The sequence below is a fragment of the Ciconia boyciana genome, chromosome 10 (assembly GCF_034638445.1).
Source record: "Ciconia boyciana chromosome 10, ASM3463844v1, whole genome shotgun sequence".
Classification (NCBI taxonomy): domain Eukaryota; kingdom Metazoa; phylum Chordata; class Aves; order Ciconiiformes; family Ciconiidae; genus Ciconia; species Ciconia boyciana.
Window position 1 is genome coordinate 16,885,988 of NC_132943.1, and position 24,353 is coordinate 16,910,340.

The 24,353-nt window shown below is 45.4% G+C and overlaps 1 protein-coding gene across 10 annotated transcripts in view; it reads right to left on the reverse strand.

The window, feature by feature from the left end:
* Positions 1-264: 264 nt before the first annotated feature.
* The window catches only part of BIN1 (bridging integrator 1), a 98,488-nt gene continuing 74,399 nt past the window's right edge, over positions 265-24,353 (reverse strand). For 3 of the 10 annotated variants that reach the window (XM_072874190.1, XM_072874188.1, XM_072874192.1), the window contains 8 exons: positions 19,601-19,751; positions 15,393-15,521; positions 12,398-12,505; positions 10,554-10,577; positions 6,749-6,841; positions 5,897-6,007; positions 4,389-4,490; positions 265-933 (listed from right to left, as the gene is read on the reverse strand). In XM_072874190.1, coding sequence (XP_072730291.1) covers positions 826-933; positions 4,389-4,490; positions 5,897-6,007; positions 6,749-6,841; positions 10,554-10,577; positions 12,398-12,505; positions 15,393-15,521; positions 19,601-19,751 — 826 coding nt within the window. In that variant the 3' untranslated portion in view covers positions 265-825. The remainder of the gene's footprint in view (positions 934-4,388; positions 4,491-5,896; positions 6,008-6,748; positions 6,842-10,553; positions 10,578-12,397; positions 12,506-15,392; positions 15,522-19,600; positions 19,752-24,353) is intronic. The other 7 variants (XM_072874196.1, XM_072874191.1, XM_072874193.1 and 4 more) reach the window with 3 other exon arrangements.

Genomic DNA, 24,353 nt, shown 5'->3' on the forward strand with positions numbered 1-24,353 from the left:
CCTAAATTTCAGAGCCATCTAAACGGCATCTGCTTGTTTTGTCTTGTTTCTCCTCCTGAATTTGTCCATTCCCCTTGGCATTTCACAGGCCAATACTACTGAGAGAATTTATGTGTCTGCATTTGAAAGAACTTTGGACTGAGCACAGCTTCACACATTTCATCTTCTCCCTGCCCTTTCCATGTAGTTTCTTCTATCTTTACATGTACAAAATCACAGTTTGTGTAATATTGTTTTAAAGGAAGAAAACAAAATACACGCACGCACACACACATACATTGTATTGGTGAACACTATACACTAAATATTTTTTTCAACAGCATAACAGAAAGTTTGGCCTACTGTAGGTTGAACATGTAGGGAAGGCTGAATTTTTACGGTTGCCATGCAAGCCACCTTCAAGACAAAACAGATGAATCCACCCAAGAGCAAATGCAGCTTCTACTCTCAAGCCATTAGACAAATACTGCCTTTCCAGGGATCAGACTGACATCTCGCCAATTCAGTCAATGCAGTATTTAGAGAACCACACTGAGTTGCTTCTGCATCAGTCCTCTGAATCCAAATACTGTTAAAACCAAAGGGGGAAGAGGGTATTTGACTTGCCTTATTATTAATAATATGTATATATTTTGATAACACTTTGAATTTCAATTTATTTCTGAAACCTTGCCCTTTGAGAAGAACACACCCTTTAAGTTGACTTTTTTCCAGGCTTCTGTTCCTTTAAAATTCTCTCTTCTTTTCATTTCGCTGTTCTTTTTCAATTATCTACCAGAAAACTTGCTTTCTTCCAGCAGAAATGTGGCTGGTGGGCTTGGGCTTTCACTGCACCCGCTCTGTGAAATTCTCTGGGAAAACCCCTCGGCATTGGTCAAGTTCCTTATGCTGGATCCAGTCAGACTCCTTCACGCCCATCAGCCATCCTTCATCCTGCAGGAGAAGACAGAGATCAGATGCTGAGGGATAGGTGTGAGCAGGGATTTTTCTTACAGAGTGCAGGCCAAGGAGGTGTCAAGGCATTATCAAAGCCATGCTCGTATTTGGCTTGGAGACAATCCAGGAAGAGAATGGGGGAAGAAGGAAAAAAATGCTATATCCCACCAGAGTCAGTACCAAAACTCCTATCTGACCCAGAGCGTCTAGAGACAGTGAAATTGTAAACAATTAGCAAGTGTACTAGAAACATGTCATAATTTACACCCACTGAAGGAGAAATTCTGCCAAAGAAAGTCTCTAGAGCTACAGGATGGGAATCACCTACCTCACCTTTCACAATGTAAACATGAGGGGTCTGGCATTCTCCACAGTCATAAAAGACATGGGCACCTCCACAGTGCAATTCATCCCATTCATCTTGGACACAGGTCTTTGGAAAGGATGAATCATTGCCTGGAGGTGCTCATCCCCTGCTCCAGTCAGGACATCTAGATTATTAGCATTTTAGAGAGGTGGTACAGGCAAAATGAGTCTTGTTTGCCATGCTGAAATTCTGGTCTACATGAACTGGGAGCTGAGAACCTCAACCCATATTCCCAAAACCCAGAAGTCTGTTGGGCTTGATGCAAGGTGAGGTTGGCAAAACTCCCAAACTTGTGCTACACATGATGTAAGACTCAAGGTGTCTCACAAGAGTCCTCCCTAGCCACCAAACCTATACATCTATAAACAGGGATGAATTTTCACTGAGGCAAATGGAGTCCTGCCTCATAGAACCTCCTCAGGAGGAGAACCAGACTTCCCATCCTCTGCCTGCAGGGTGTCTAGCATCAAGATTTCGGCTCCATCTGAAGCACATGAGGGAGACAAGATATTCAAGGTGGGAAGGCTGCACTGCTTGCAGCTCAGGTGTGCAACCACACTATTCTCTGTATGCCTTGGAGCTGTCACCATGGAAGCACCCCTTCAGCATGCAAATATACCCACTCGTGTGAGTCATTTGCAGTGGGGCAGCCTATGGGTTAAGACTGGAGCATGAGGCAAGGGAGCTGCAAGGGGAACCGCTGCCTCCAAACTCAACAGCCTGCTCTGCATCCACTCCTCTGGGCAAAGCATGCCCCAAGCTCATTTAGAGATATGCCATCACATTCAACTACCTAACTTGCCAGGGCAGAAGTGCTCAGGCAACCAGATGCCCTAAGCTGTGGGGAAATGGGGCATGTGTGCGTATGGTTCACACAGTTGTTCTGATGCTTCTGCATTCCTGGAACTGGCAGGAGATGCCTGGGTATTTACCCAAGGCCAAACAATGCCTCCCTTGAAACATGTTCTTTAAAAATGTACCTGCACAGTGCAGGAGTGATGCAGCCCTTGCCAGGGGTGATCCATGGGGCACATATTGGTTTCCACTGCCATTTTGCAGCTTCTGTCCTCTTGTCCTGTATGCTGCACATTTCTTGTGGCACCAGCTCAGACCAGCCATTGTATCTGAGTTCCCTAGTCCTTACAGGCTGCACTGGGTGCCTGTAGGCTCAGTTAGCCCTTGCTGCTGCCTTAGATTTGAGCATTCAGGAGATGTCATGGGAATGGTATGAGACAGGAGCCCATCTGCAGCAGCCAGCTGCAGGGGCTGCAGAAGGACTGACATGCCATAAATCAGGAAGACAAATTACTAGGCAGAAGATGCTGGGCCAAAGTGTCTGGAATGCAGCTTCCAGCTCACAGCACGGCAAGCACAAAAGCTCATCCATTTGCACATAGCGTCTGTGCCATACAGCATGCATCACTCCCACTACATCCTGCTACAAAGGGTCTCCTCAGCTATAGGGATTAGACACGAGGCCAATTTTGAACCACGTCACTTGAAGTGCCAGCTTAGAAGCGTTGCTGCCCTCAACCCTTTCTTCTATCAAGAGAGATGAATCCAGGCCTGGCTGATGCACCCACAAACTGACACCCAAGCTGCAAGATGGGGGCATGGATCACAGACTATTATCCTAAGCTTCCTCCACTCACGTGCACAGTTCATGCACATGTTAACAGCCAGCATTTTCTGGCTGGGTATGGTCAAGGTTAGGGAAATGAGCTGTAGCACAGGATACGCTGTAGGAGGGTTAGAGGGCTTCAGTGCAGCTACAGCATCATGTTAGCAACACTCAGAGCTCACCCTCTGCAGTTTGGAGAGTCTCGAGTTCATGGCTGTTGCACCCACATCCAGCTAGAGCGCAAACATAGGGCATTGAAAAACTCTGCTCCACAAGTGCCATCTCCTACCACAGAAGCTAGGGGACCTGCCACTCCTTTCCCATCCAGAAAGCTTTCTGAGAAAGAAATGCTCACAAATGCTTGTGCAGGGCAGTCCCACTCAGTGAAGGGTCTTGTCTCCAGAAGGAATCTGCCTCTCCCCCACACAACCCTTCCCCCCAGAGCACCTAGCTCTGCAGGAACTGCCGGCACATTATAGATACCATTTCATGAGCAGCCACAAGATCTGCCTCCATAATTCACAAAGCCAACAGCTGAGCTACAAAGAGGATCCACATATTCTGTGGCCAGTGAACTACATCACCTTCCCTTTACCCCTTGTGGAATCCAGATCTTGTATGGGCTTGGCCAAACCCAAAGAGCTGGTGACTACTGAATCAATTTGGAGAATTCCCTTCCTTTTCCAAACAAAAACCTGGAGACGTGAGCATGAATTCTATAAAATCACCACCTCCCTCAGCCAAACTAGTAAAACTGCTCCAGATTTTATCAGCTGGAAGCCCTTGAACACAACAAGTGAGGAGGATTTACTTAAGGCTTCTAGAAATAGCTCAGATTAAAGAAAAACATCACCAATTAAATTCAGGTTGGAGATGGACAGTAATACTGTTCTCTGGGGCTGAGCAACCTGCTCCAGCCTTTGGTTCTGCTGCCATCTCCTGACCAAACACTGTCTTTTGGAAATAGCCATTGCTATGCTGAAGTGCAAGACGGCACCCATGGCAAGCTGCTTTCTCACAGCTCCAGCATTTCTCAAAAGGGGAGAAAACATCATCATAAGCTGTGGGTCACTCCTGCCAATGCCACCGTCTGCACTGCAGTGGTCACAGGGAATGTGCATCAAGTTTAGGAGCAGTGAGGAGGCAAAGTATAGGCTCTGTTGGGCTCCCTAATCAAGGAAGCCACTGTATTGGCTCAAATGCCCTCATAGGGACAGGAAGCCACAGCTATTTCACATGCTTTATGCAGGATAATGTCTCCACTTTCCAATCACAAGCAGAGTCCCCCCCTCTGTTGCAGGAAGCCAATCTCAAGCTCAAGGACAACCAGCTCTCCCGCCAGCTCCCAGCCACAAACTGATGGCTCTGCATCCATCCAGCCAACTGTTAGTGGAGGAAGAAGCAGCTCTGGAAATCCCCTTGGCTCCTCTGGGCCCAGGCTCACACCCTGTCTTCCCCACTCACCTGCTCCTCAGGGTTCTCAAATGGAATCACAAGCACCACATCCCCAGCCTTCAGCTGCAGCTCGTCGCTGTCGGTGGCCGTGTAATCATGCATGGCCTGGACCTATGGGGAGAGGAGAGGAGAGCTTGGGTGAGGTCAGCCTTCTCTCACCCAGCTCTGTAACAGGTGACAAGGCTTTCCACTTCATTGATTCACTGGATGATTCAGGTTGGAAGGCACGTTTGGAGGCTATCTGATCCAACCTGCTGCTCGAGGCAGGGCAAGCTTGGATCACAAATGCCACATCTACAGAAATAACCACTTCCCTTAATCTACTGGCTACATGCTTGTTCATACAGCCTGGCATGCAGCTCGCCTTTGCCACAAGGGCATCCTGGTGAGTCTCATTCAACTTGTTATGCATCAGCACCTCCTCGTCCTTCCTTAGGAGGGTTGAATTCCCATGGTATGGGCCTAAAAACCTCACAGGGTAGAAAGCCTGTATTCACTCGAATGGTGCCCTGAATTCTTTTTGCAGCTGGACTGCAAGAGTATTAGAGATTATAGCCTCCCATTTCTGTCACAGCAGGCAGGGAGAGGAAACGTAGGGAAGAGTATCAGTTTGGAGCTTGCCATGTTTTGGCATTCAGCAATTTGGCATTCTTTGGTATTCAGCCTAATTCCTATCAACATCTGCGTTACAGCTTTTCTACTTCAAACCACAGCTCTCCACTTCAAGCACTATAGTCTATAAAGCTGCCTGTAACCAGTCTAAATGTGATGAGCCTCCTATTGTTCTTCAGGGTTTTGTCATTCTTCTGCTTTTGGTAGAACTCCCAGAAAAAAAAAAAAATATGCATGGACATTGGTAATACAGAATAAAAGAATTCCTATAGCAGGAGACTGACATTTCTCACTTTCAGGGCATGATGCACCTGTGCTGTTTTGCTACCATATTCTATTATGCACGTTAAATTTGTGGCCTATCCTCACCCAGAATCACACCTTCCTCCACACCTTCAAAAGAGGCTGTGAGTGATCTTTGGCATATTCAGAATACCCACCAGACTTCCCTGTCTAATCCTATATTTCTCCCTGTTCATCCTGGCTTTCTAATTTCCCCAAACACAAAGTCCTCTGTCCCTACTGGTGTTTCCAACCCTTCTTCATTTGCCACTTGCATCAAAGTTTAACCTTTCCAGTTTGGAGCACAACTTCTTATCCACTATCCAGAGTCTGTGACTGACACTATCACACCACCAGAGACAGAAACAGTTGCAGCAGAGAGAAGGAGGGGTTTTGCTATATAGCGCAGCCAGACGTTTAGACATCGATGCTCTTATACAGTCCTTTGAAGCATCTCGAACTGCATGAAGCTGGGCTGCTGGAGAGGAAGGTGTATCTCTCCTTCAACTTCCTTTCTCCTTTTCAATGTGGCATAGCCCCTGGCCATGCTGAGCGAAAGTAGTTAATTCATTACAGAAAAAAAAAATCACCAGGAACTCGGTGCCCCACGACCACACACTCACCTTGAACAGAAATCCTGGGGGCATGTCAGCTCTTTCAGATGAAGCACCTCCTTCCACAGTGCCATTGACAGTAGCAGGGAAAGTTTCCACAACAACAGCAGGCAGAGAGCTCTGGTAGGCAGCAGCAGCCAGGGAAGGAAAAAAAGCCATTGAGAAAAGAGAATCCAAAATTGCAGCTCCAAGTCCACCCTGGAGGGTCCACATCCCAACCCTACCCATGGCTTGAGCAGATTTTCCCAGCACACCAGTCAGTGACAAAAACACCCCCAAAGGACAGCAGAGGCAGCAGGTGAGAAAGCAGGAGAGGTGACCACTGTCTTCCTTTGCTTAAGGCTGCAGAGGGGCAGAGAGGATTTAGAGTTTTTCTGGGACCATAATGCCCAGCATTTCCCATTCGCTGTGGTCACAACACAGTTCTTGTAAAGCCCTTGTGGAACAGACAACTCAAATTTGACAGCCTATGGGAACCAAGCAGCCATGAGATGGGACCTACTCCAGTCCCCTAAAAAGGTGGCACTGTCAGAAAAAAAAAGAAGGAACCCTGGATATTCAGGGGACACAGGCAGAGCCCACAGGACAGGGTAGGTAAAGTCAACGGCAAGCAAGGAGGAATCCAGCAGACAACGCAAGCTTAGCACAGCATTGGCTGTGGGCTGGCTTCACAACATGGGTGAAGGGACAGTTCTTTTTGTGGATCTTCCAGCAGAGCTTCTCCCTAAGCATTACACAGATAAAATGCAACTGCTAAGTCTGGCCTCTGAACAAGAGCATTGTAACTGCTGGGGTGGCAGGGCTGTGTTTTTCCAAGCAGCCACACATTTCTTTGGGACTGCTGTCCCTCAAGGTGCTTACCGATCCTGAATCAGCTTCAGTTTTAGATGCTTCAGCTCCAGCTGCTGCTTCTGATCCACCTGCTTCAGCTCCTGCATGGGCTGCTTCTGCAGGCTGCAATACAAAAGTCATCCAGGTGGAGAGTTATGCTCATTACAGCTACGTGTGTGTGTACAAAAGTGCAGCTCAGTCTGTTCAAGTGCTCTGTGCTGTTGACTGCTGCCATCTGCTGACAAATAGGTGAGAAACCTCAGGGTCTTGCTAGGTTTCTGTCTCCCTCTTTCTCTGCAACCCAGTGAAATCACAGTAAAGCCTGCATTCCCTCACTCCAGACACGCAGCAGGCAATACTCCAGAGGAAATCAATGAAATGCCAAAAATCCTGTACACCTCTTTCTTTTCACGATCTAAATCGCAGACCTACTTTACACATGCACAGTGCCTATTATTACATATAGATTGCCCACTTGTATGTGAATACACGTCTGCTTGCGTGCCAAGGGAAAAGGATCTTTCAATAGGCTACTTCCAAGGATCAACAATCAAGGAATATTTAAGCTTTTGCGTACTCCCAGAAACAGAAGAGCATGGTAATAACGTGTCCAGATATGGAACTTAGTCTGGACCCGGCATCTACATGACATTAGCACTGAATCAAACTGAACTGAAAACTGTGCTAACTTTCACCCAATTTGATTTTGGACGGGCCCAGAGAGTCATGAATTTGGATGCTGTTGTGAATATTGTATTAGTAAGAATTTGCTATGAATATTCCACATGGTATGTGCACACATTTGTGTTGGTGGAGAGGGGAGTTTCTAATGCACAAAAGCTGCCACCACCATGGAAAAATATTCAGCATCACTTACAAATCACTGCCTGGCAAAGACTGTTCTAGGAAGCCTGGGGACAGGGGTTTCTGTGCACAACAAAAGACCAACCAAACACCTCTGATACACTTCCAGCAGCTCAAGTTTTTATTCTCCCTTGCCTGAAGTCAGGCTAACTCTGTTTTAACACAAAATTAAAGATATTCATTTGCCCCTCCCAGAAACTGCAGCAATGCAGAAAGTAAGTTGGATCTGATAGCATCAATGCTGCAGATCAGCCCCTTGGGAGACTGACCAGGCAGCACCTGGGAAGAATCTCAGGGGTCTAATTTGCAGCCCAAGTGTCTTCACGGCCAGTCTATATCCATTTGTTCTATATACCAGATATCACACGCACCTCTGCAAAGTCTAACCAGATATCCACTTTATACTTGCACAATAGAGATTGCTATACAGACATTTCCCATTGAATGTGAAACAAAAACATATGAGCATGCCTACATGCCTCATACATTTAGTAAACACATGTACCCCTGAATACAACCACATTCAAAACAAGGCATTGTCCAGATTTCTTAATGTTGCAATTCTCATAGTCCCAACCCTGCAAAAGCCTAGTGTAAAGCAACAACCATGATAACCCTTAACTCTACACCCATCTGGCTACTAGCCATGCACTGGTCCAAATAATTTTCTCTACAAGTTTTTTGCTCAAATCCAAGTAATTTGCTCAACTCTACACCCATCTGGCTACTAGCAATGCTCCAAGTAATTTTCTAATAACAGCAGCAATAATGAAGAAATAAATCCTTGATTTAACAAGAACCGATTACTTTACCTTTAGCTGCTCCAATGGTGCCATTTAACACATGCTTTCCTCTCCTATCACATCCTTCCTCATGTCTCCCCATCACCATGTCCACAGGCCTATATTGCCAGAGGATATTATAAACAGCAGAGGTGTTCCCATCCTGCAGAGGATTCCCACAGCAGCTTTGGTAGTGCTAAGGTAAATGTATGCATACGAAATGCTACAAAGGCTTCTCCTGTTCCATTAGATTCACTCCCAGGTTGCTTTTTATTTGGATTCAGTGAAACTGGGACTGGGACAGATGCCAACCCAACTCTATCTGGTCAAGCATGGTTTTTATGTGGACAAGTAAAAAAGAGCTCAACGTGAGCTCCTTTATTAAAAGCAGCTAATTTGTAAAAACAGTATTTAATAACCAGAGAAATTGAATCTAAATTAATACCCTGGATTTCAACAAAGGGCATTTTCATGTCAGCTACTTATTTTTCCATTTTGTGCTCCTGTGGGCATCCCAAGGCCTATAAAAGCATTTACAGTCATGGAAAGATACTATAGGGAGAAGAGGAAGAATTGCTCACTGCTGTTGCCAGGTTTGAAAGCTTTGCTTATTCCAACAGCAGTATCATACACACCAAATGCAAGTTTCCTAGTCTGCAGAACTAAGCAAGTTCTGCTGCATCCAAGTTTCTATGCAGTTGTTAACCTCATGGCATATGGGACTATGTAACCATACAAGTCTCCTCTCATCAACAGCTAACAACCACATTAGAGCAAAAATACTTCAGAAGACTTGAAGAGCAAGAAGAGGATTCCCCAGCTGTAGGGAGCTTTGCTCTTTAACCATGTATGGTATGCCAAGGTGAGAACTGGCATGGTGAAAACATCTTGTCTAGTTGCATTCCCCGGTTGGTTAAATTGTTCTTTGGGTGAAATCAGTTTCCGGGATGGGAGAAATAGCCCAAAACACTTTTTACACGCCAGACTGTAAGTACAGCTCGATCAGATACAGTCATACCTCACCCCTGCCCATACACTTGAAAAACACAAGATCTTTCCTTGCGAAAAAACAGACTTCTTTTCTTTCTAAGACAGACTGACAACACACATACAGGGGAATGACAGATGTTAAACACTGATGGCTGGTAAAACACACAAGGGAAACATCTTTCTTGACATGACCCAAGCTCATGTGAAGGAGAGCACCGGCCACAGTGAGTCCTTGGGCCAGGCTCTCAGCAAGGGTTAAGTCATGTCCTCCCAGGTACTGACTCTAGGTGGGGATCTGGCCCTTGAGAATGGAAAGGTTGGCAGGACTCGATTCCCCAGCATAAGCCAAGCACATGCACTTACATCTACACCATGGGATATAGCCAGCTCAAGTAGCAGGCTTGAGTACCCAGACCAAGCATTTTCTGTCCACACTGCTGGCTGTTTGTCCAGAGGGGCCCAAAAGTAGTTGTGCTTGAAATATCTCCCAATGGGCTAATCCGCAGCAATCTGAGACCTTCCCAGGCCCGATATATCTAGAGGGCATAAATGAGGGTCTGGCTCTGGTTCAGATGCAGAGCATGTGTAGGGTCTCCCTTGCCAGCAAGCTCCAAAGCTGACGTTGAGGCAGATGCCACGTAAGTCTTGGGCCTGCACTTAAGTTTCAGTGTAGACACAGGCTGAGCTATTTCACATCAGCCTTTCTGGCCACAATGGTCAATGAACAGCAAACACCACAGATAATTCCAAACGGGTATGTATACCCAATGGTACAGGCAGCAAGGACGAGGGGCAGCTGAGACATTTATGCATCGCACACAAGAGCAACAGGATGTACAGAGTTTAGGAAATACTGGGGAGTGAAGGGTGAGGATGATGCCACAGTGGGATTAAGTTTGAGGATAATGTCACGGCATCATGCCAAAGGAAAGATGAGTGAGTTAGCAGGGAAAGGCAATGGGGTTGTGCGCTGGTGGAGACATAAGTTTCAGAGTGCCAGACCTGACTTGCAAACATGTGACTGCCCCTGCAGCTTCACAGAAGGTGCAAAAGTGTGTTCAGCAGCACATGGAGCAACTTTGGTTTGGGGTGTGCAGAAAGCAAAAGCAGCAAGGGAAAGGAGACAGGTATACACACAGAGATGGGACTGGCACATGCACAGTACATGATGAGAGATGAAAGCCATCTGAAGTTCTTACCTCCCATAAATCCCAAGGTAAAGACTAAGCATGTCAAAGAGCAACAAAAATAAAACATGTTTATACGTGATTATTTCAGTGAGTACAAACATTACAGATGCTGATCAGACTGAAGCAGACATACACATTCAACAGCACTTATCTCTGTACGTTTTAAAAATATTTCTTTAGAACCTGAATTTATACACCCCTCCCCACTGCATATTCAAATTTAAGTACCAAGGCATTTGAGTAAGGGTTTTTTCTACCTCTGGTATGAAGGGAAACAGCCAAGCCACATTCAGTTATCAGTGGCAGACCACATAGCCAGAAAAAAAAACCCCTCATGAGTTTGTGGTTCATCAGGATTAAATATGCTCCCATACATCCACACCCAATAGAGTTAGTATGATTTCAGAACAAGACTTCAACTGCTGTCTTTGGATCAGTAGTGAAATATCTTAACCTCTTTGCCATAGTGCCCACCCTATAGGAAATAAATTTGACTGCTTTGAAAACTAGGTGGTTTTCACTAGGTTTTGTACTGTGGTTACCATTAGAAAGTATTGATTTCAGACCCTTTCTTTTAATGACTTCTGAAGCTAATAATAAATACACTAGAACACCAAATATGCTGTTGCTGAGGAGTTTTGAAAAACCCACTCAGTGTAATATTTGTTGCTTGCTGGAAGGGTAACAAATAATTCCATTTTAAGTCAAATTTATACTTGTATCCTACACCAGTATACCCAATTATCCAAGTTATAACTGTTGGTTCAGGAAAAAAAAAATCTCAGTAAATAAATTTTAAAAAAGCTTATCCTGGCACGCAGCTTGTTCTGTCAGGCAAGCAGACGTGAAATGCCAGTCTGCCAACTTAAATCCCAGAAAGTGGTAGCTTGCCATATTGGTGTGTATCAAACTATGATAATAACTAGTATTTTGCAGATACAGTATTTTAATTTAGAAGAATCAAATGCCTAATGTTTGATCTCTCTAATAAGAGAGGTCTTATCACTACAAAAATCTGTGTCATACAGGCCTACTTGACATGATGATACTAGAGAAATACTGTAAACATCCCAATTATGTTTATTACAAATTTTAATGGCAACCACAGGCGAAAAATAACCATTTCATACATATGAAATGGAAAGTCTCAGTGAGGACAACAGCCAAATTCAGGATGCACTTCAAGGCCTCCAGCCATTTAGACACAAAATGAAGCGCAGTCCACCTGCCCCTGACAGTGGACAGGACCAGGTACAGGCCAGACCAGAATGAGGCATCTTCCTTTTCGATACTGCACTGTGCAGCACTATGCTCAGGGAGGAAGCTACTTCTTAACTATGAACAGAGGCTGTGTTATACCCAGAAAAAGAGGGGTTTCACATCACTTGAATATCCATCTATGGCTTTATTCACCTTAAGCAGCTGCAGATTATCAGTGTCTGTTTATTAAAAATCCCTTTGAGAGCAATTTATAGCAGGAGCACAGAACTGAGGCTGAATTCCCATCCACAGAGTAACAGCTTAAATCCATATAGCATACAGAGGGTGCTAATCTAGGGAGGGACACACATTAAGTTGTACGAGTTGTCAATCAGTAGATCATCAGAGCAAAGCACAAGCATCCCACAAACATCTAGTGCCAGACTGTGGCCAGGCTAATAGCTACCTGATTCTCACTGGACTTACACATCCAGCAGAGGAGACCAAGGTGCCCATCTGCAAGGCACAGGTCTGGACACCCAGCCCAGCCACGCACAGCTCAGGTCCACATTATCATTCACGTGGGTGCAGGTCACACCACAGTTGGCAACAAGTCAGTTATTAAGGGAGAAGGAATGGTGATATGAACCAACCTGGGAGGCGGGTGTGGGGGTCTTCCCCACAGTGGCATCTCGTTTAATGGGATCAAAATCCAGATCCAACAGGCTGGCTCCCTCCTGGAAGGGCCCAGGGGCATCAAACTTGGCAGCAGTGAGGAAGAAAAGCAGTACGAGCATTAGACACACACAAGCACGCACAGTATAGAGGGAGGGTATGTGATATCCAGGAGCTAAGGCTGCAAGCGCAGAAGGCATGGTGGCAACGCAAACACCTGATGTGACTCCTGACTGCTTGGTGCCTATAATCACGGGCAGTTCACATGGATGCCACTGTAAACCAAACCTGAGCCTTTTCCACAGGACTCATTCATCTTCCCGTCTGGCCAAATGAGCTGACATGGTGTAAGCACCTGACCTGCTGTGGTCAAAAGGATCACTGCCACTGACGACTCAGAAGGGCTTCCCTTCTATTTATATCTATTCCCCATAGCTCATCCAGCTGCCTTTGTACTGAAGGCCTAGGACAGACTCCCTCAGCCACATACAGAAGAGCTGCCATGCATAAAACTTATCTCAGGAACACAGATCCAGGCAGAAAACCACTCAAACTGCTGGAAGGCAAGTCTGAGAGACCTCGGAGCTAACTCCCAAAGCCCCTAATTCCCTCCTGCTTTCTGAGACAGAAACACAGAATATGGCAGCTCACTCTAGCTAAGGGATTTGAATCACTCCCCAATCCAAAAATGTTGTTTTCAATGGTTTCCATTTCTGGACATCCCAGAAACATGCACACATGAGTCTCCTAACAAAGCATAAATTTGAGAGGCTTTGCTACCCTCTTTAAAGTCAGCAGAATAACTCCCTTTGACTGATTAATGCTCTAGCTAAAAACAACGATGGCACATTCATTGACTACCATTAATAAAACAGTCACTACAAAGGACATAAGTCATTAGTATTCAAAACTGAACTATCACTTTTGGTTTTTAGGTTTAACCTAACCACTACAAGACAATCCTTTCTACTCAGCTTCAGAGGAAGCTGCTCTCTCCAGGAAGTCCAGGAAGATTTGCCCCTGTTTCCATTGACCTCACGGGCCCCACTCCTTCAGCTACCCTTCCAACACACACAGTGTGACAGGTTGGTCTCCACAGTTTTATCATAGCCCCACAATGGAAAAACTCCTGGAAAGTAGCAAGAGACACCATTTAGGAGAAAGTCCTCTGAATACAACCCACGCCACCATCATTTTCACCTCCTCTAGTTTCCTCTTACTCTAATTCTCTTATAGATTTTTCTCTCCCTTCTGAACATCTCTTTTTGAGATCCACAGGGATGAAGACAAGGAACCAAGCTCTCCCATCTCACAATAATAAACCCTCACCAGTATGCAAAAACCAACTGGCATTCTAGTACACTCCTCCAGCACATCCAGGCCACCCATCAGAGAGGCTCTAACCCCAATCTTTACTTTTGTTTGGCAGTGAGACATCAAAGGCTCCAGTCATAGAATAATCTTACCTGCCATTCAAGACTTACATGCAAGGGCTAGCACCCCTTGCCTTTACCCAGATCTCCCACAAGACAGCTCATTGGAGCTAACACATCTGACAGGAATGGCCCTGGGCAACACACTTAACGCTAGTGACTGTTGAGTGCTTCACTGAAGATTGTTCTGGCAACCAGAGTCCTCTCTCAGAACTCCCATCTGATTGAAAGTCACAGCAGATCCCATCCTGGGTCAGAGCACTGATCAGGTGCAGAAGAGTACGTCTGACTAAGGACTGGCGTTCACATGGAAATACATGATACAAACCATAGGGCAGACAGTCCATTATGATACAGGAGAAGGAAGCACAGAAAATGATAGAGAGTTGCTCAGCTGCCTGTGGTCCTCGCCTTCCAACACTGCTGTCAAATCATCTCTTTGGTCTGTAAGCTTTATCTGTTGCAATGCAAAATCTGGCATGGACTTCCTTCCCTCCCCACTCCATCTCTGCTCCTCAGCAGCTGGGTGGAAGGTGGCAAGCCAGAGGCAATGGAGCAGCATGATGCAAGGAAAAGTTAGGGAATGAGTCACAGATGAGCACTGATAGAGACATTACTTGTGCTTTAACAAGCATTTAGGGAAAAAAATAAATATATATATACACACACACGTGTATATATATTAAAAAAAGTAGATGCAGGTATCTCATGATACTGCCAGAAATCTGGTCAGGATCCTACATACATAAGGACTGCCATTCTCCTAGATCCAACACAGAAGTCCCCACCTGGGCATTCTCTCTTGCACTGATGTAAATCAAAAGGAAAGTGAAGAAGAAAATACATAATTTGAAAATGTTTTTCTTTTTTCAGGGCTTCAAAAGATGCTACATGACAAGAAATAAATATTCTGATGGGAAGCACTGGCTGGTGAAGAGTGACAGACTGTGTCAGCGGACCTGAATTCACAGCAGGCACAGTCCTGCTCATCTAAACTGGAGGCACCTATGCTCTGCAAAGAAAACTTCATGCAATTCCTGTTGGCCTTTCCTGTGCAGGTGTGAAAAGCTCATATGTGAAGGCATAGAGAGCAAAAAACTGCCTTCTGCCAGAAGTGGCACAGATGCCAGGGTCAGCACTCAGGGATGTACAAGAGCAGAAAACACATGCTTCATCCACACCCAGGATCTGTGGGTCTGGAGAGAGCCTATCATGGGATATGAGGGGAGCCATAATCCATGTGCATTGCTACTGAACAAATGCAGTGATTACTTTCTGGCATCTTCACCAGTTGTATTTCTCCTGTTTGAGAGCATTCATTCATAGAAGAAAGGGCAACGTGTTAGTCAAAGCTGCCTTCTAGCCGCCTTGCCCTTTAAGTTAGCCTCCTATCTAACCCTTTGCCTTCTGAAGTCCAATGCTGAGCTTGCCTTCCTCCTTCACCTGACCAGGTTTCATGGCTTGACAGCTCCAAAGAGAGGAAAGGTCAAAAGAAAAAGTTCAGAGGCAGACAAATATAATGGAGGGCATAGCAGCTAACCTGCGAAGGGGTTGTCACACTTATCTCAGGGACAAAATTGTCATCAAACAGACTGATGATGTTCTCCTGCTTGATCTCCTTGGAGGGGGTGACTTTTGGAGGCGGAGGCACCGGAGGCCCTTTCCTCAACTGCATGCAAGTGAGCACACAGCCACAGCACAGACGGCGACACCCAAAAAAACCAGAGACAAGAACCAGGTTAGCCACAAAAACTGAAGGTGGGGGAAATCACAACCACAGGCACAGAGCAGGGTCCAATCAACTCCATCTGAAGAGAGAGGGAGGGAGGGTGAAGGGCTGAACTGAAACAAAACAAAAAAAACCAACGACACGCCTCCGGAGAAGGTTTGGCATCATTAGTTACACTTCAGCAGTAGGCAAGTTTCCCTCTGCAGAGGAGAAGCGTAACACAATTAATATGCATTGACAGGACATGCATACATAATTAAAGCATGTGCAACCTTCAAAAGAACCACTGGGAAGGGAGCAGATCAATTACTGAGAACACAATTCAATAGACCAGGCCAGCACTGTCCCTTTGCCATACTTACCATATCTAAGGGAATGAGACATCAGACTCAATTTGTCCTGTTATGGGTAGGTGACCGTGAGGACAGACTCCGATCTGCCCAGTACTGGTTCCATGGTGCACTGGTTATCAGTGTACCATAAGAAAGTTCTGAAGGAGCTCTTGATGGTGTCTAACCACTTCTCAGCTTTAGGCAAGAACAATTCAAACTACTGAGAAGCCATGACTGCTGTGGGCCCAACTCTGCTCTCAGTTTCACCAATGAGCATTGACACTAATGAAGTCGTGTTTCCCAAATGGACATCCCAGAGAACGCATAACAAAGTCTGACCTTGTAACTCTAACTCATCCTAATGCCCATCATCATGCTAGAAGGCTCAGCCTGACACTGCATCCACAACCCTGTGGGAAGCTGTGGTAGACCCTCCCTAGATCAACCCATCCACATTCTTTTCACATTTTCCTGTGCCTGAGGCTCAATTATCATTTCCAGATCAAATTAAGCTTTGAGGAGCTGCTGCTGCGTTGGAACAAAGCAGCTGTACAAGTTCCCAGCACCACAGCAATGCTCAGCAATGACAATGCTTTCCATTTACAGTGACGTTTTACAGTTACTTGATCTTCTCATTGTACCTAGGATCCCAAGGCAGCAAGACTCAGAGACCTGACAATGGGCACCCAGTATATCAGTGTCAGGCACAGATCTTAAACATAGCAATCCCCTACTCCTAGTCCTGTGTTCACACTCCTCCAGCATATAACTGAGCTCTACAAGGCATTTATTCAGATCGCTAAGGATACGCCCAGTTTTCTACTGGGTTAACCTACTTTAGAGAGTGTGAGTGAATATGCAAACAAACATTTTCCACTGAATAGCTGGCTAGGGGAAATAATGAAAGTAGTGTGTTCACGTCCAACTTCTCACTGTTTGCAGAAGGTGGTGCGTCCATATTCCCTGAGAACAATACCTTCCTGAAAATCCCCTGCTTGCCAGTTGCAAGAAGGGACCAGAAATTTCAGGGAAAAGCTATTCTCAGAACAGAGCCACCATCTGCAGAAATGGGAGGCTCCTATTACAAACTCTAAAGTCAAAAAGATCCCAACTCTTCTGCTATTTATTTCCCTAAAATAGTCAGTCTCCTTCCTTCAAATGCATTAGTGTCTTAGAGACTACCACTTCCACAGTGTCCACCATTACCTCCAACAGCAGTCTAAAGCCACATTTCAAAGACAACAGGATTGCATATTGATGTTGGGTTATACCTGGAAATTCATCAAGCATGAACAACTTTGCCGCCTAAAATAAAACAAATCCTCTGAAATTGTCCTGGTGACTTGGATCCCACAGAGCTTTACCTGTCTAAATTCAACATAGTTGCAATGATTTCAAAAGTGTCATTACAGTGTTTCAGTGGTGTAACTGAGAGCAAAAGTCTGACCTTTGAAATTTCACAGACCCCTGAAGTCCTGTGTCATCATCAAATTACTCAGTGCGGAAAGCTGATAGCAGTCGCTTCTTCCAAAAGACAAAAAGAAGCTGTTTTTGAGAATTAAAGGACAGTAAAAGAGCTATTTTTTTGGCATAGGGAACAGTTCAAAATTTAGTTAGTATTTATTTGATCTCTCCTATTTTGCTGTCTTTCTCTCCACAGCCTTTGCTTATGTTTGTATTAGTATTTCAGACAGGAAGAGGCCAGAGAATTGTACTTGCTTGTTGCTTTTTGCTCCATCCTCCCCCAGAGGATGAGGCCCCTAGCCTCCCTAGGAGGACCCTAGAACAAATCACTTACCCATAGGTCAAAAGTAATGACACCTGTGAAGATTTCAGTATTAAAGTCGAGCACTGTTGAGAGAGTAGACACTCGTGTTTTCCAGCTGTCTGGCAAGCTGACACACAGTTTCTAGACTTTATCCATACAGACACCAGGCTCGGCTTTGGGTGTGAAACCCCTGTCCTTGCCTTCCCTCCCTCTGGAGCCAGCTCCATCTCTTAGCACCTAGTATGAATATGGAGTGAAGCTCTTGTTCTTCACTGTAGTGAGGCCTGGGAGAATGAAATAAACATAGATTGGGAAAGAGCTGCCAGGTGTGGCAGCATTAGCTGCAAATAACATTTCAGTCTTGCCTGTGGCCCATCTGAGGCTCCAGCCAGGGCTGCACTGGAATATTCTGCTTGCTTGAGAAGGGGTGCCTCCAGCCCCATTCCTGTGGGCAGGAAGGCAGCAAGTGAACGAGAAAGGAGTTGCAGGCTGGCAAAAACAAGGCTTATGTGTGCTATTTAAAGGAAAGGGAAGAAGCCAAACTCAGCAAGACAAGTCCACAGGCAGGGTGAGTGATGTCTGCAGTGAATAGCTCAATAAATCTGTACGATTTCTTGTTCCAAATTTCAGTCAAGTTATGGCAATCTCTGAAAAAACAGGAAGGCAATTCTGGATGCACTATCCTCTCTCCCCCATACAAATACCCTACTCCAAGGTGGTGGCGAAGCCACTCTAGGCTGTGCAATGCTTGAGCAGTGCAGAGACCCTGGAGAAGTCCTGAAAAGACACTGTCAGGCATCCACACATCTCACAGGGCTGGAAAAGACCCTTTTGCCAAACATCCCATTTTTGTCCCTAGATAATCCTGAAAATGAAAAATGCGGTGGAGGGAAAAATATTGTGAAAGGCTAAGCAGAAACAGGAGATAGCCTACACCATAGGCCTGGATTTGGAATCACACTGGTACGTATGACAACAGCAAGAAAGTTCTGGGTTGCACCCGTCTCTTTTCAGAAGCAGTAAGTTTTCTCTTATCAGTTTGGCCACAACCCCTCTCAGCTTTAATTCTTCCTGGAAGACTCTTCTCTGGTGTCCCACTTACTGAAATGCAAGGATTGGCACCAGACATAAATTTTGCCTAGTTACAACTTTTCCCTACCAAGGTTTTCCCCAACTCGGCAATAGAGGGATGGGAAGAGGAAGTAAATGTTTTATTTTCCTTAAATCATGAAGTAAAACATATCATATGATATGCTGAGTAGCAGGAGCTACATCTGCTATTTTAAACATGCCGCTGGGTACCTCCTATGTAAGGAAAGGGCTAACAAAGGCCACGTGGAAGGTATCAGACTCCATATAATGGACAGTCTTCTTCCTGGTACCCACCTAATTTCTTCATAGCATAGAATATAATGCCTTTATTTTTAGAATAATATTTTATGTTGGGATTAAAGTAAAACATCATGCAAAGTACAGATATTCTCCTTATCAATATTAAACGTTTTTCTTTGAACCTCCCTCAGTTGCAGAAGTTCTTGAGAAGAAACTGGACCATTGAATTCCACAGGTTAATTCAAATGTAAAGACCAAACTTCCTCTCCTAGCTACACCTCCATCCTCCCTGGATCTTCTTGGCCATCCTACCGGACAGCAAAATGTATTACTGGCCTTCCCCCTGTAGAGACATTCAGACACAGCTTAGTTCTTTCCTATATGATATAGGCATGACCAATGAGCAACTTGCATTCTCAGGAACCTCTCAGGAACCAGTGAAGGAGAACAACTGTCATGTCATATTCTGTGTGCTCAGTTGCAGGAAGAGGTCCAAAAAAGCAACTGATGGATGTCTTTGACTCACGGAGCCTGTGCCATCAGTGGTCATACTGCAGAGACATGGGTCAATGTCATGGGGACACTACCTGAGATGGTGACTTTGGGATGCTTGCCCCAGGCGCTTCCAAAGTGGATGGTTCCAGCTCATGGTTGACAGTCTTGGTCTCAGGGCTGGTGATGGGAGATCCATCTGGTGGAGGCGAGGGGCTTTTATTTGCTTTCGCTGGGGTGCTGTCACTGAAGGAAGTGGAGAGAGAAAGGGAGAGAGAGGGAAAGAGAAAGAGAGAGAAGAGAAGTCTGAGCCAGGCCTAGAAGGAGTTGTGCTAACCAGCACAGATCAGTGACCTCCATTATCTCTTTGCTTCACTGCCCAGACATGTGATGAAGACATTTGAAGCCTCTACAAGCTTCTGAGAAGCATCTTTGCTGAGTCACTTGCAGTCCAACACACTGCAGCAGCATTACTGTGCAGCAGGCTACTCACTAAATTCCTACTGCATGGGTATACTTTGCCTCAGACACAGAAAAAAAAAAAAAAACAACCAGGCATCTTTAATTCTGCTAGATTCTAACATAAGTGCCTGACATTAAGTCATAGTCTTTTAATACTGGGGAAGCAGATGGGGGAAGGAGTTGTGTGCAGCTCATTTAGTTTGAAATTCTACAGATAAGGATTTTTCTGCGTGGTGGTGTACTGACACCTGCATGGGTTATGACTAATAGATTTGCAACATCTGTAATAGTAGAATATCATATTCCTCTATGTGGTACAAACTGGCTAAGCTGAAAGAGGGGCAAAGTAGCCAGAGGTTTCACAGATCATTCCAGACAGCAAAGAAACAGTGAGATTCTGGCTACTAATAAAGATTTCTCCATTACGGAAAGTCTCCCCAGCCTTGTTTTCAATGATGAACCCCTTCTGCCCTTGCCTTTCCAGTTGGTCCTTATTCCAGGACTGTTTCTGACACACAGTCAAGAGGGATTCTTCAGGGAATTAAGATGCAAGGAGAATATGCCAATGGCATTTGTTGGTTCATAACTTGGCCAGATTTGGACAGATTTTTCAAAGGAATGGCAAGAGGCACACACCTTTCCCTGAGGGCATACCCTGGCTAAGTGTCAAGTCTGTGCTTCAAAGTATGGAATCATGAGAGATTTAGTAAAAAGTTGGTTACCAGAGAATTTCAACAGGGATAAAGGTAAAACCATTTTCCCAGCCTAATTCTCAGGAACAGCTGAATCATCTTGGCTGAAATTCAGCTCCTCAAAAAGCAACTAAACAATTTATCTCAAGTCACACAGAAGCACAGACACTGGTAGGGGCCATTTTAGCAGAAGTGGTTACAGTTTGGCAAAACTATACAGAACTGAAAACAGAATATTACAGAATATTGCAAAAGAGCTGTGCAACCTCATCTACAGGGACTGATATTTGCCTCCACTTATAAAGTTGCAGTTCTTGCAAAGTTAAAGGCCTTGGGAGAAGGCTGAACGGAACAGATACTTTCCTAGAACTTGAGACAATAAATGCTGGCATAGAGCCAGGACTAGAGCAATTCTGCAAGGGACATCAAGTCGATTATTTCTTTGCTCTGTCCCAAGAGAGCCCAGAGCTCCAGACATGTACATCCACTCACACTTGGATGCCCGAGGTGTGGTGGTCATTGGCTAACATGCATGATGGCCTCATTCCTAAACACTCACAAGTAGGGGGACAGCAAGAGGAGGAAGGGACAGCAACGCATTTCAACAAACCTCCCCTTCCAAGCAAGCATCTCCCCCTGCTCAGCATTCCGGCTTTCAAGCTCCCCATCCCATTCCCTCTTCATTCACTTTGCCCTCAACCATTCCCCCCACTTTCTCCCCATATCCACACCTCACACGCACATTTCCCCACAAAGCGCTTGTTCTCAGGTCTGCATGCAGGTCGGATGTTTCTGATGACACTGATGCCAGCAGCACACTAACATGATGCAACAAACCCAACGACGTTCTCTGCCAGCAGCTCTCAACCAGGGGCACACACGCCAAGGGAAGAAGAGGGAAAGGAAGAGGAAAAAGGGAAGAGGAGAGACTAAAGAACATGTATGCCAACCCCTGCAGCTCTTCAGTTTGACTGGATATGCCTACAGTGTCCTTCCTCAGAGGTCCCCAGAAATCACTTCAAAACAGTGGGTTGTATGAAGGATTCTGCAAAATTGACAAGGTTGTGCTACAGATTAAAAGAAGTAATGGTTGGAGGGTGAAGGGAAGGAAGTCCTGCTCTAAATGAGAGTCACCAGGGAACAGCAGCACATGACAGAAAATGTCCTCTGATGCTAGAGCTCGGAAAAAAAAAAATACACGTTACCTTCCCTAGATTCGAAAGCACTTTGGAGAAGATGGGGGACACAGTGATCTACAGCTAGACTGCCAGCAGATGTGTACAGCAGACTCCTCAAATGCCCAGACTACGCTGGGAATATTAGGACTACTGGCTATCACCTGACCTACCAACACAAGGGTAGACTTTTCCTTCTAGGGACCTGAAGAGGCCATTTCTCCCAGTGAGAAAGGAGTTCAGGCTTATTTTCTAAAGGCCATGAAGCAGCTTTTTAGTGCCTTATTTCTGGTGCTTGGCAGTGACTTGATTTGGAGATATATTGGTAAAAGGCTCCCATGTGAGAGGCAGCCCAGTTTCTTCTCCTCATCCTACAAGGACTGAGAGGGCCCTGCACTAAAGCCTTCATTAAGTCACTGTTTACAGCTTGTTTGATGCGTTGGCTGATCCCCCTAGGAAAATGCCAGCGCTAATTTTGGCGGAGCCTTTTCCAGCCCCCCAAATGGCACCTTGCACTTGTTGCTTTGCACGCATTTAGCCAGTGCAATCAGTGTCAAGCGAGCTTGTCACCAGGATCCTCTGTCCTTCACGGGTCCCCAGGGAGCACACACTGCCTACACAGAGCAAAGTCCTGTCTCCAAACTGACTGCTTGCTCCAGGAAACACAGGGAAAAGCAAGAATGTGGGGACTGTCCTCACTGACCAAACGTGAGTACCACAGTAAAAGCAAGTCAAAACAAGGTCATTGCTCTCTTTTTCATTCCCATGAGCAATTGGGAAGTGATGCCAAATCCAGGAATATCAGGCAGGGAAGGGAAGGGAGTGTCAACTTTCTTCTGCAAATAGACAGCTGGGAACAGGGTCTAATGCAGTTACTACAGCTGAAGGGAAAGCCAAAATCCCCCAGCCTCTTTTAGTGCTGCTGAGCTCCCAGACCCCTCATGGGGCTGCTGTTCTGGAAGAGCAAAATAACATCTGCAGATGGGGTTCCCATATGCTTGTAACAATCCTGTGTTAGAGGATGAAACCTACTTTCCAACATGGTAAAAACAGACCAGTCACCTCCTGCCAAGTTCTCAAGTTAAAAAGAAAAAAAGGTTGGCATCACAGCTAAGGCTCAGACAGGGCCTTTTAGCCAAAAGTAATTTATTTTTTAGCACCAAAGCAGTCTGGAGAATTCTTTAAAAAAAAAAAAAAGGGCCAGGAGAAAGGAGAAAAAAGCACCTACATACCCAAACATTTGGTGGCACAAATGTACACTCTTGCTGCAGATCAAAAAGTGACCAAGTCCCAGAACCTCCTTCCCTGCACCAGGGGTTGCACATTTCTCTGTGACCCCAGCAGCTGCTCTGACAGCAGAAACACCCAGCACAGTCCAGGTCAGGCACTTTAACTGCTGGGCCAGTTGGACTTTATCAGAGCAGAGCGGGAGCACTTTGTGGTTAGAGCTCATCAAGATGAGATTTACTAGTTCTCCCTCTGCTGTAGCATCTGTCCGTTCTCAGTGACTAGAAATATTAGACCTCCTGCCTGGTGCAGGTACAACACTAGTCCAACCAAGGACCAGAGACAGACATCCAGAGAAGTACTCCTGTGAATCCTCCTTTTCCTACAGTAGGAAATCTCAGAATAGTAACAACACAAGACATTCCTTCACTGCTTTTCATTTGAGGATATAAAATCAAGATTTGCCCATCAGTTTCCCTGATAAATACCATTCTCCAACCTCCCACTTCACAAAGGATGCAAGCAGAGACAAAGAGAAGGGTTGTGTGACTTGCCCTAGTCATTGGGAAGCCAGGATCAGAAAAGCAAGGATCCCAATCCACCAGCACTTGCTTTTATTGCTGGCAGGACATCATCTTGGAAATTATATACTTTTTTTTCTTCCTAGAAGGATCCCATGGAGGGAGTACCAACACAAAGACTAAGAAAAACAAAAATTAGAGGAAGTTTCCATGCCATTATGCAGCAGTTCCCACTTTGCTCCAGAGCACGTTCTTGTCGGAGTCCTTGACCTTGGCTATAGTAACTCTAGGCATTGTAACAATGCAGTTATTCAATGCCATCACTATCTTGAAAGGCAAGATGCTGACATTAGTCTTTATACAAGACAACAGGCTTCCTTTTCATTCAGCCCTGCACAAAATTTTAAATGGATGGAGCAAGATAGTAAGGATCCTCAACAACAGAGCAAGTAAGGAGCAAAGCTGGAAGTGTCCTTCTCCCACCTCATCATCCTCCCAACTGCAACAGGTAGACAGGGCAGGACTTCTGAGAATGAAAGACCTGCCTTGTGGTCCTCCCTGGCCAGGCAGGGAATGAGAATGCAGCTTTCAGACCTGTTCAAAAGGGCAAGCCCCACTAGGTAAAACTAGAAGTTGTTGATCACCAAAATGGGCCATATTTCCCATGGAAAACCCAGCACCACGCTTTTAGTCACCCAACTGAACAGACAATGCCTGAGCTTTCACGCTGTCTTCTTAGATAGGAAAAGAAGCAAGGATTCAAGTCAGGCA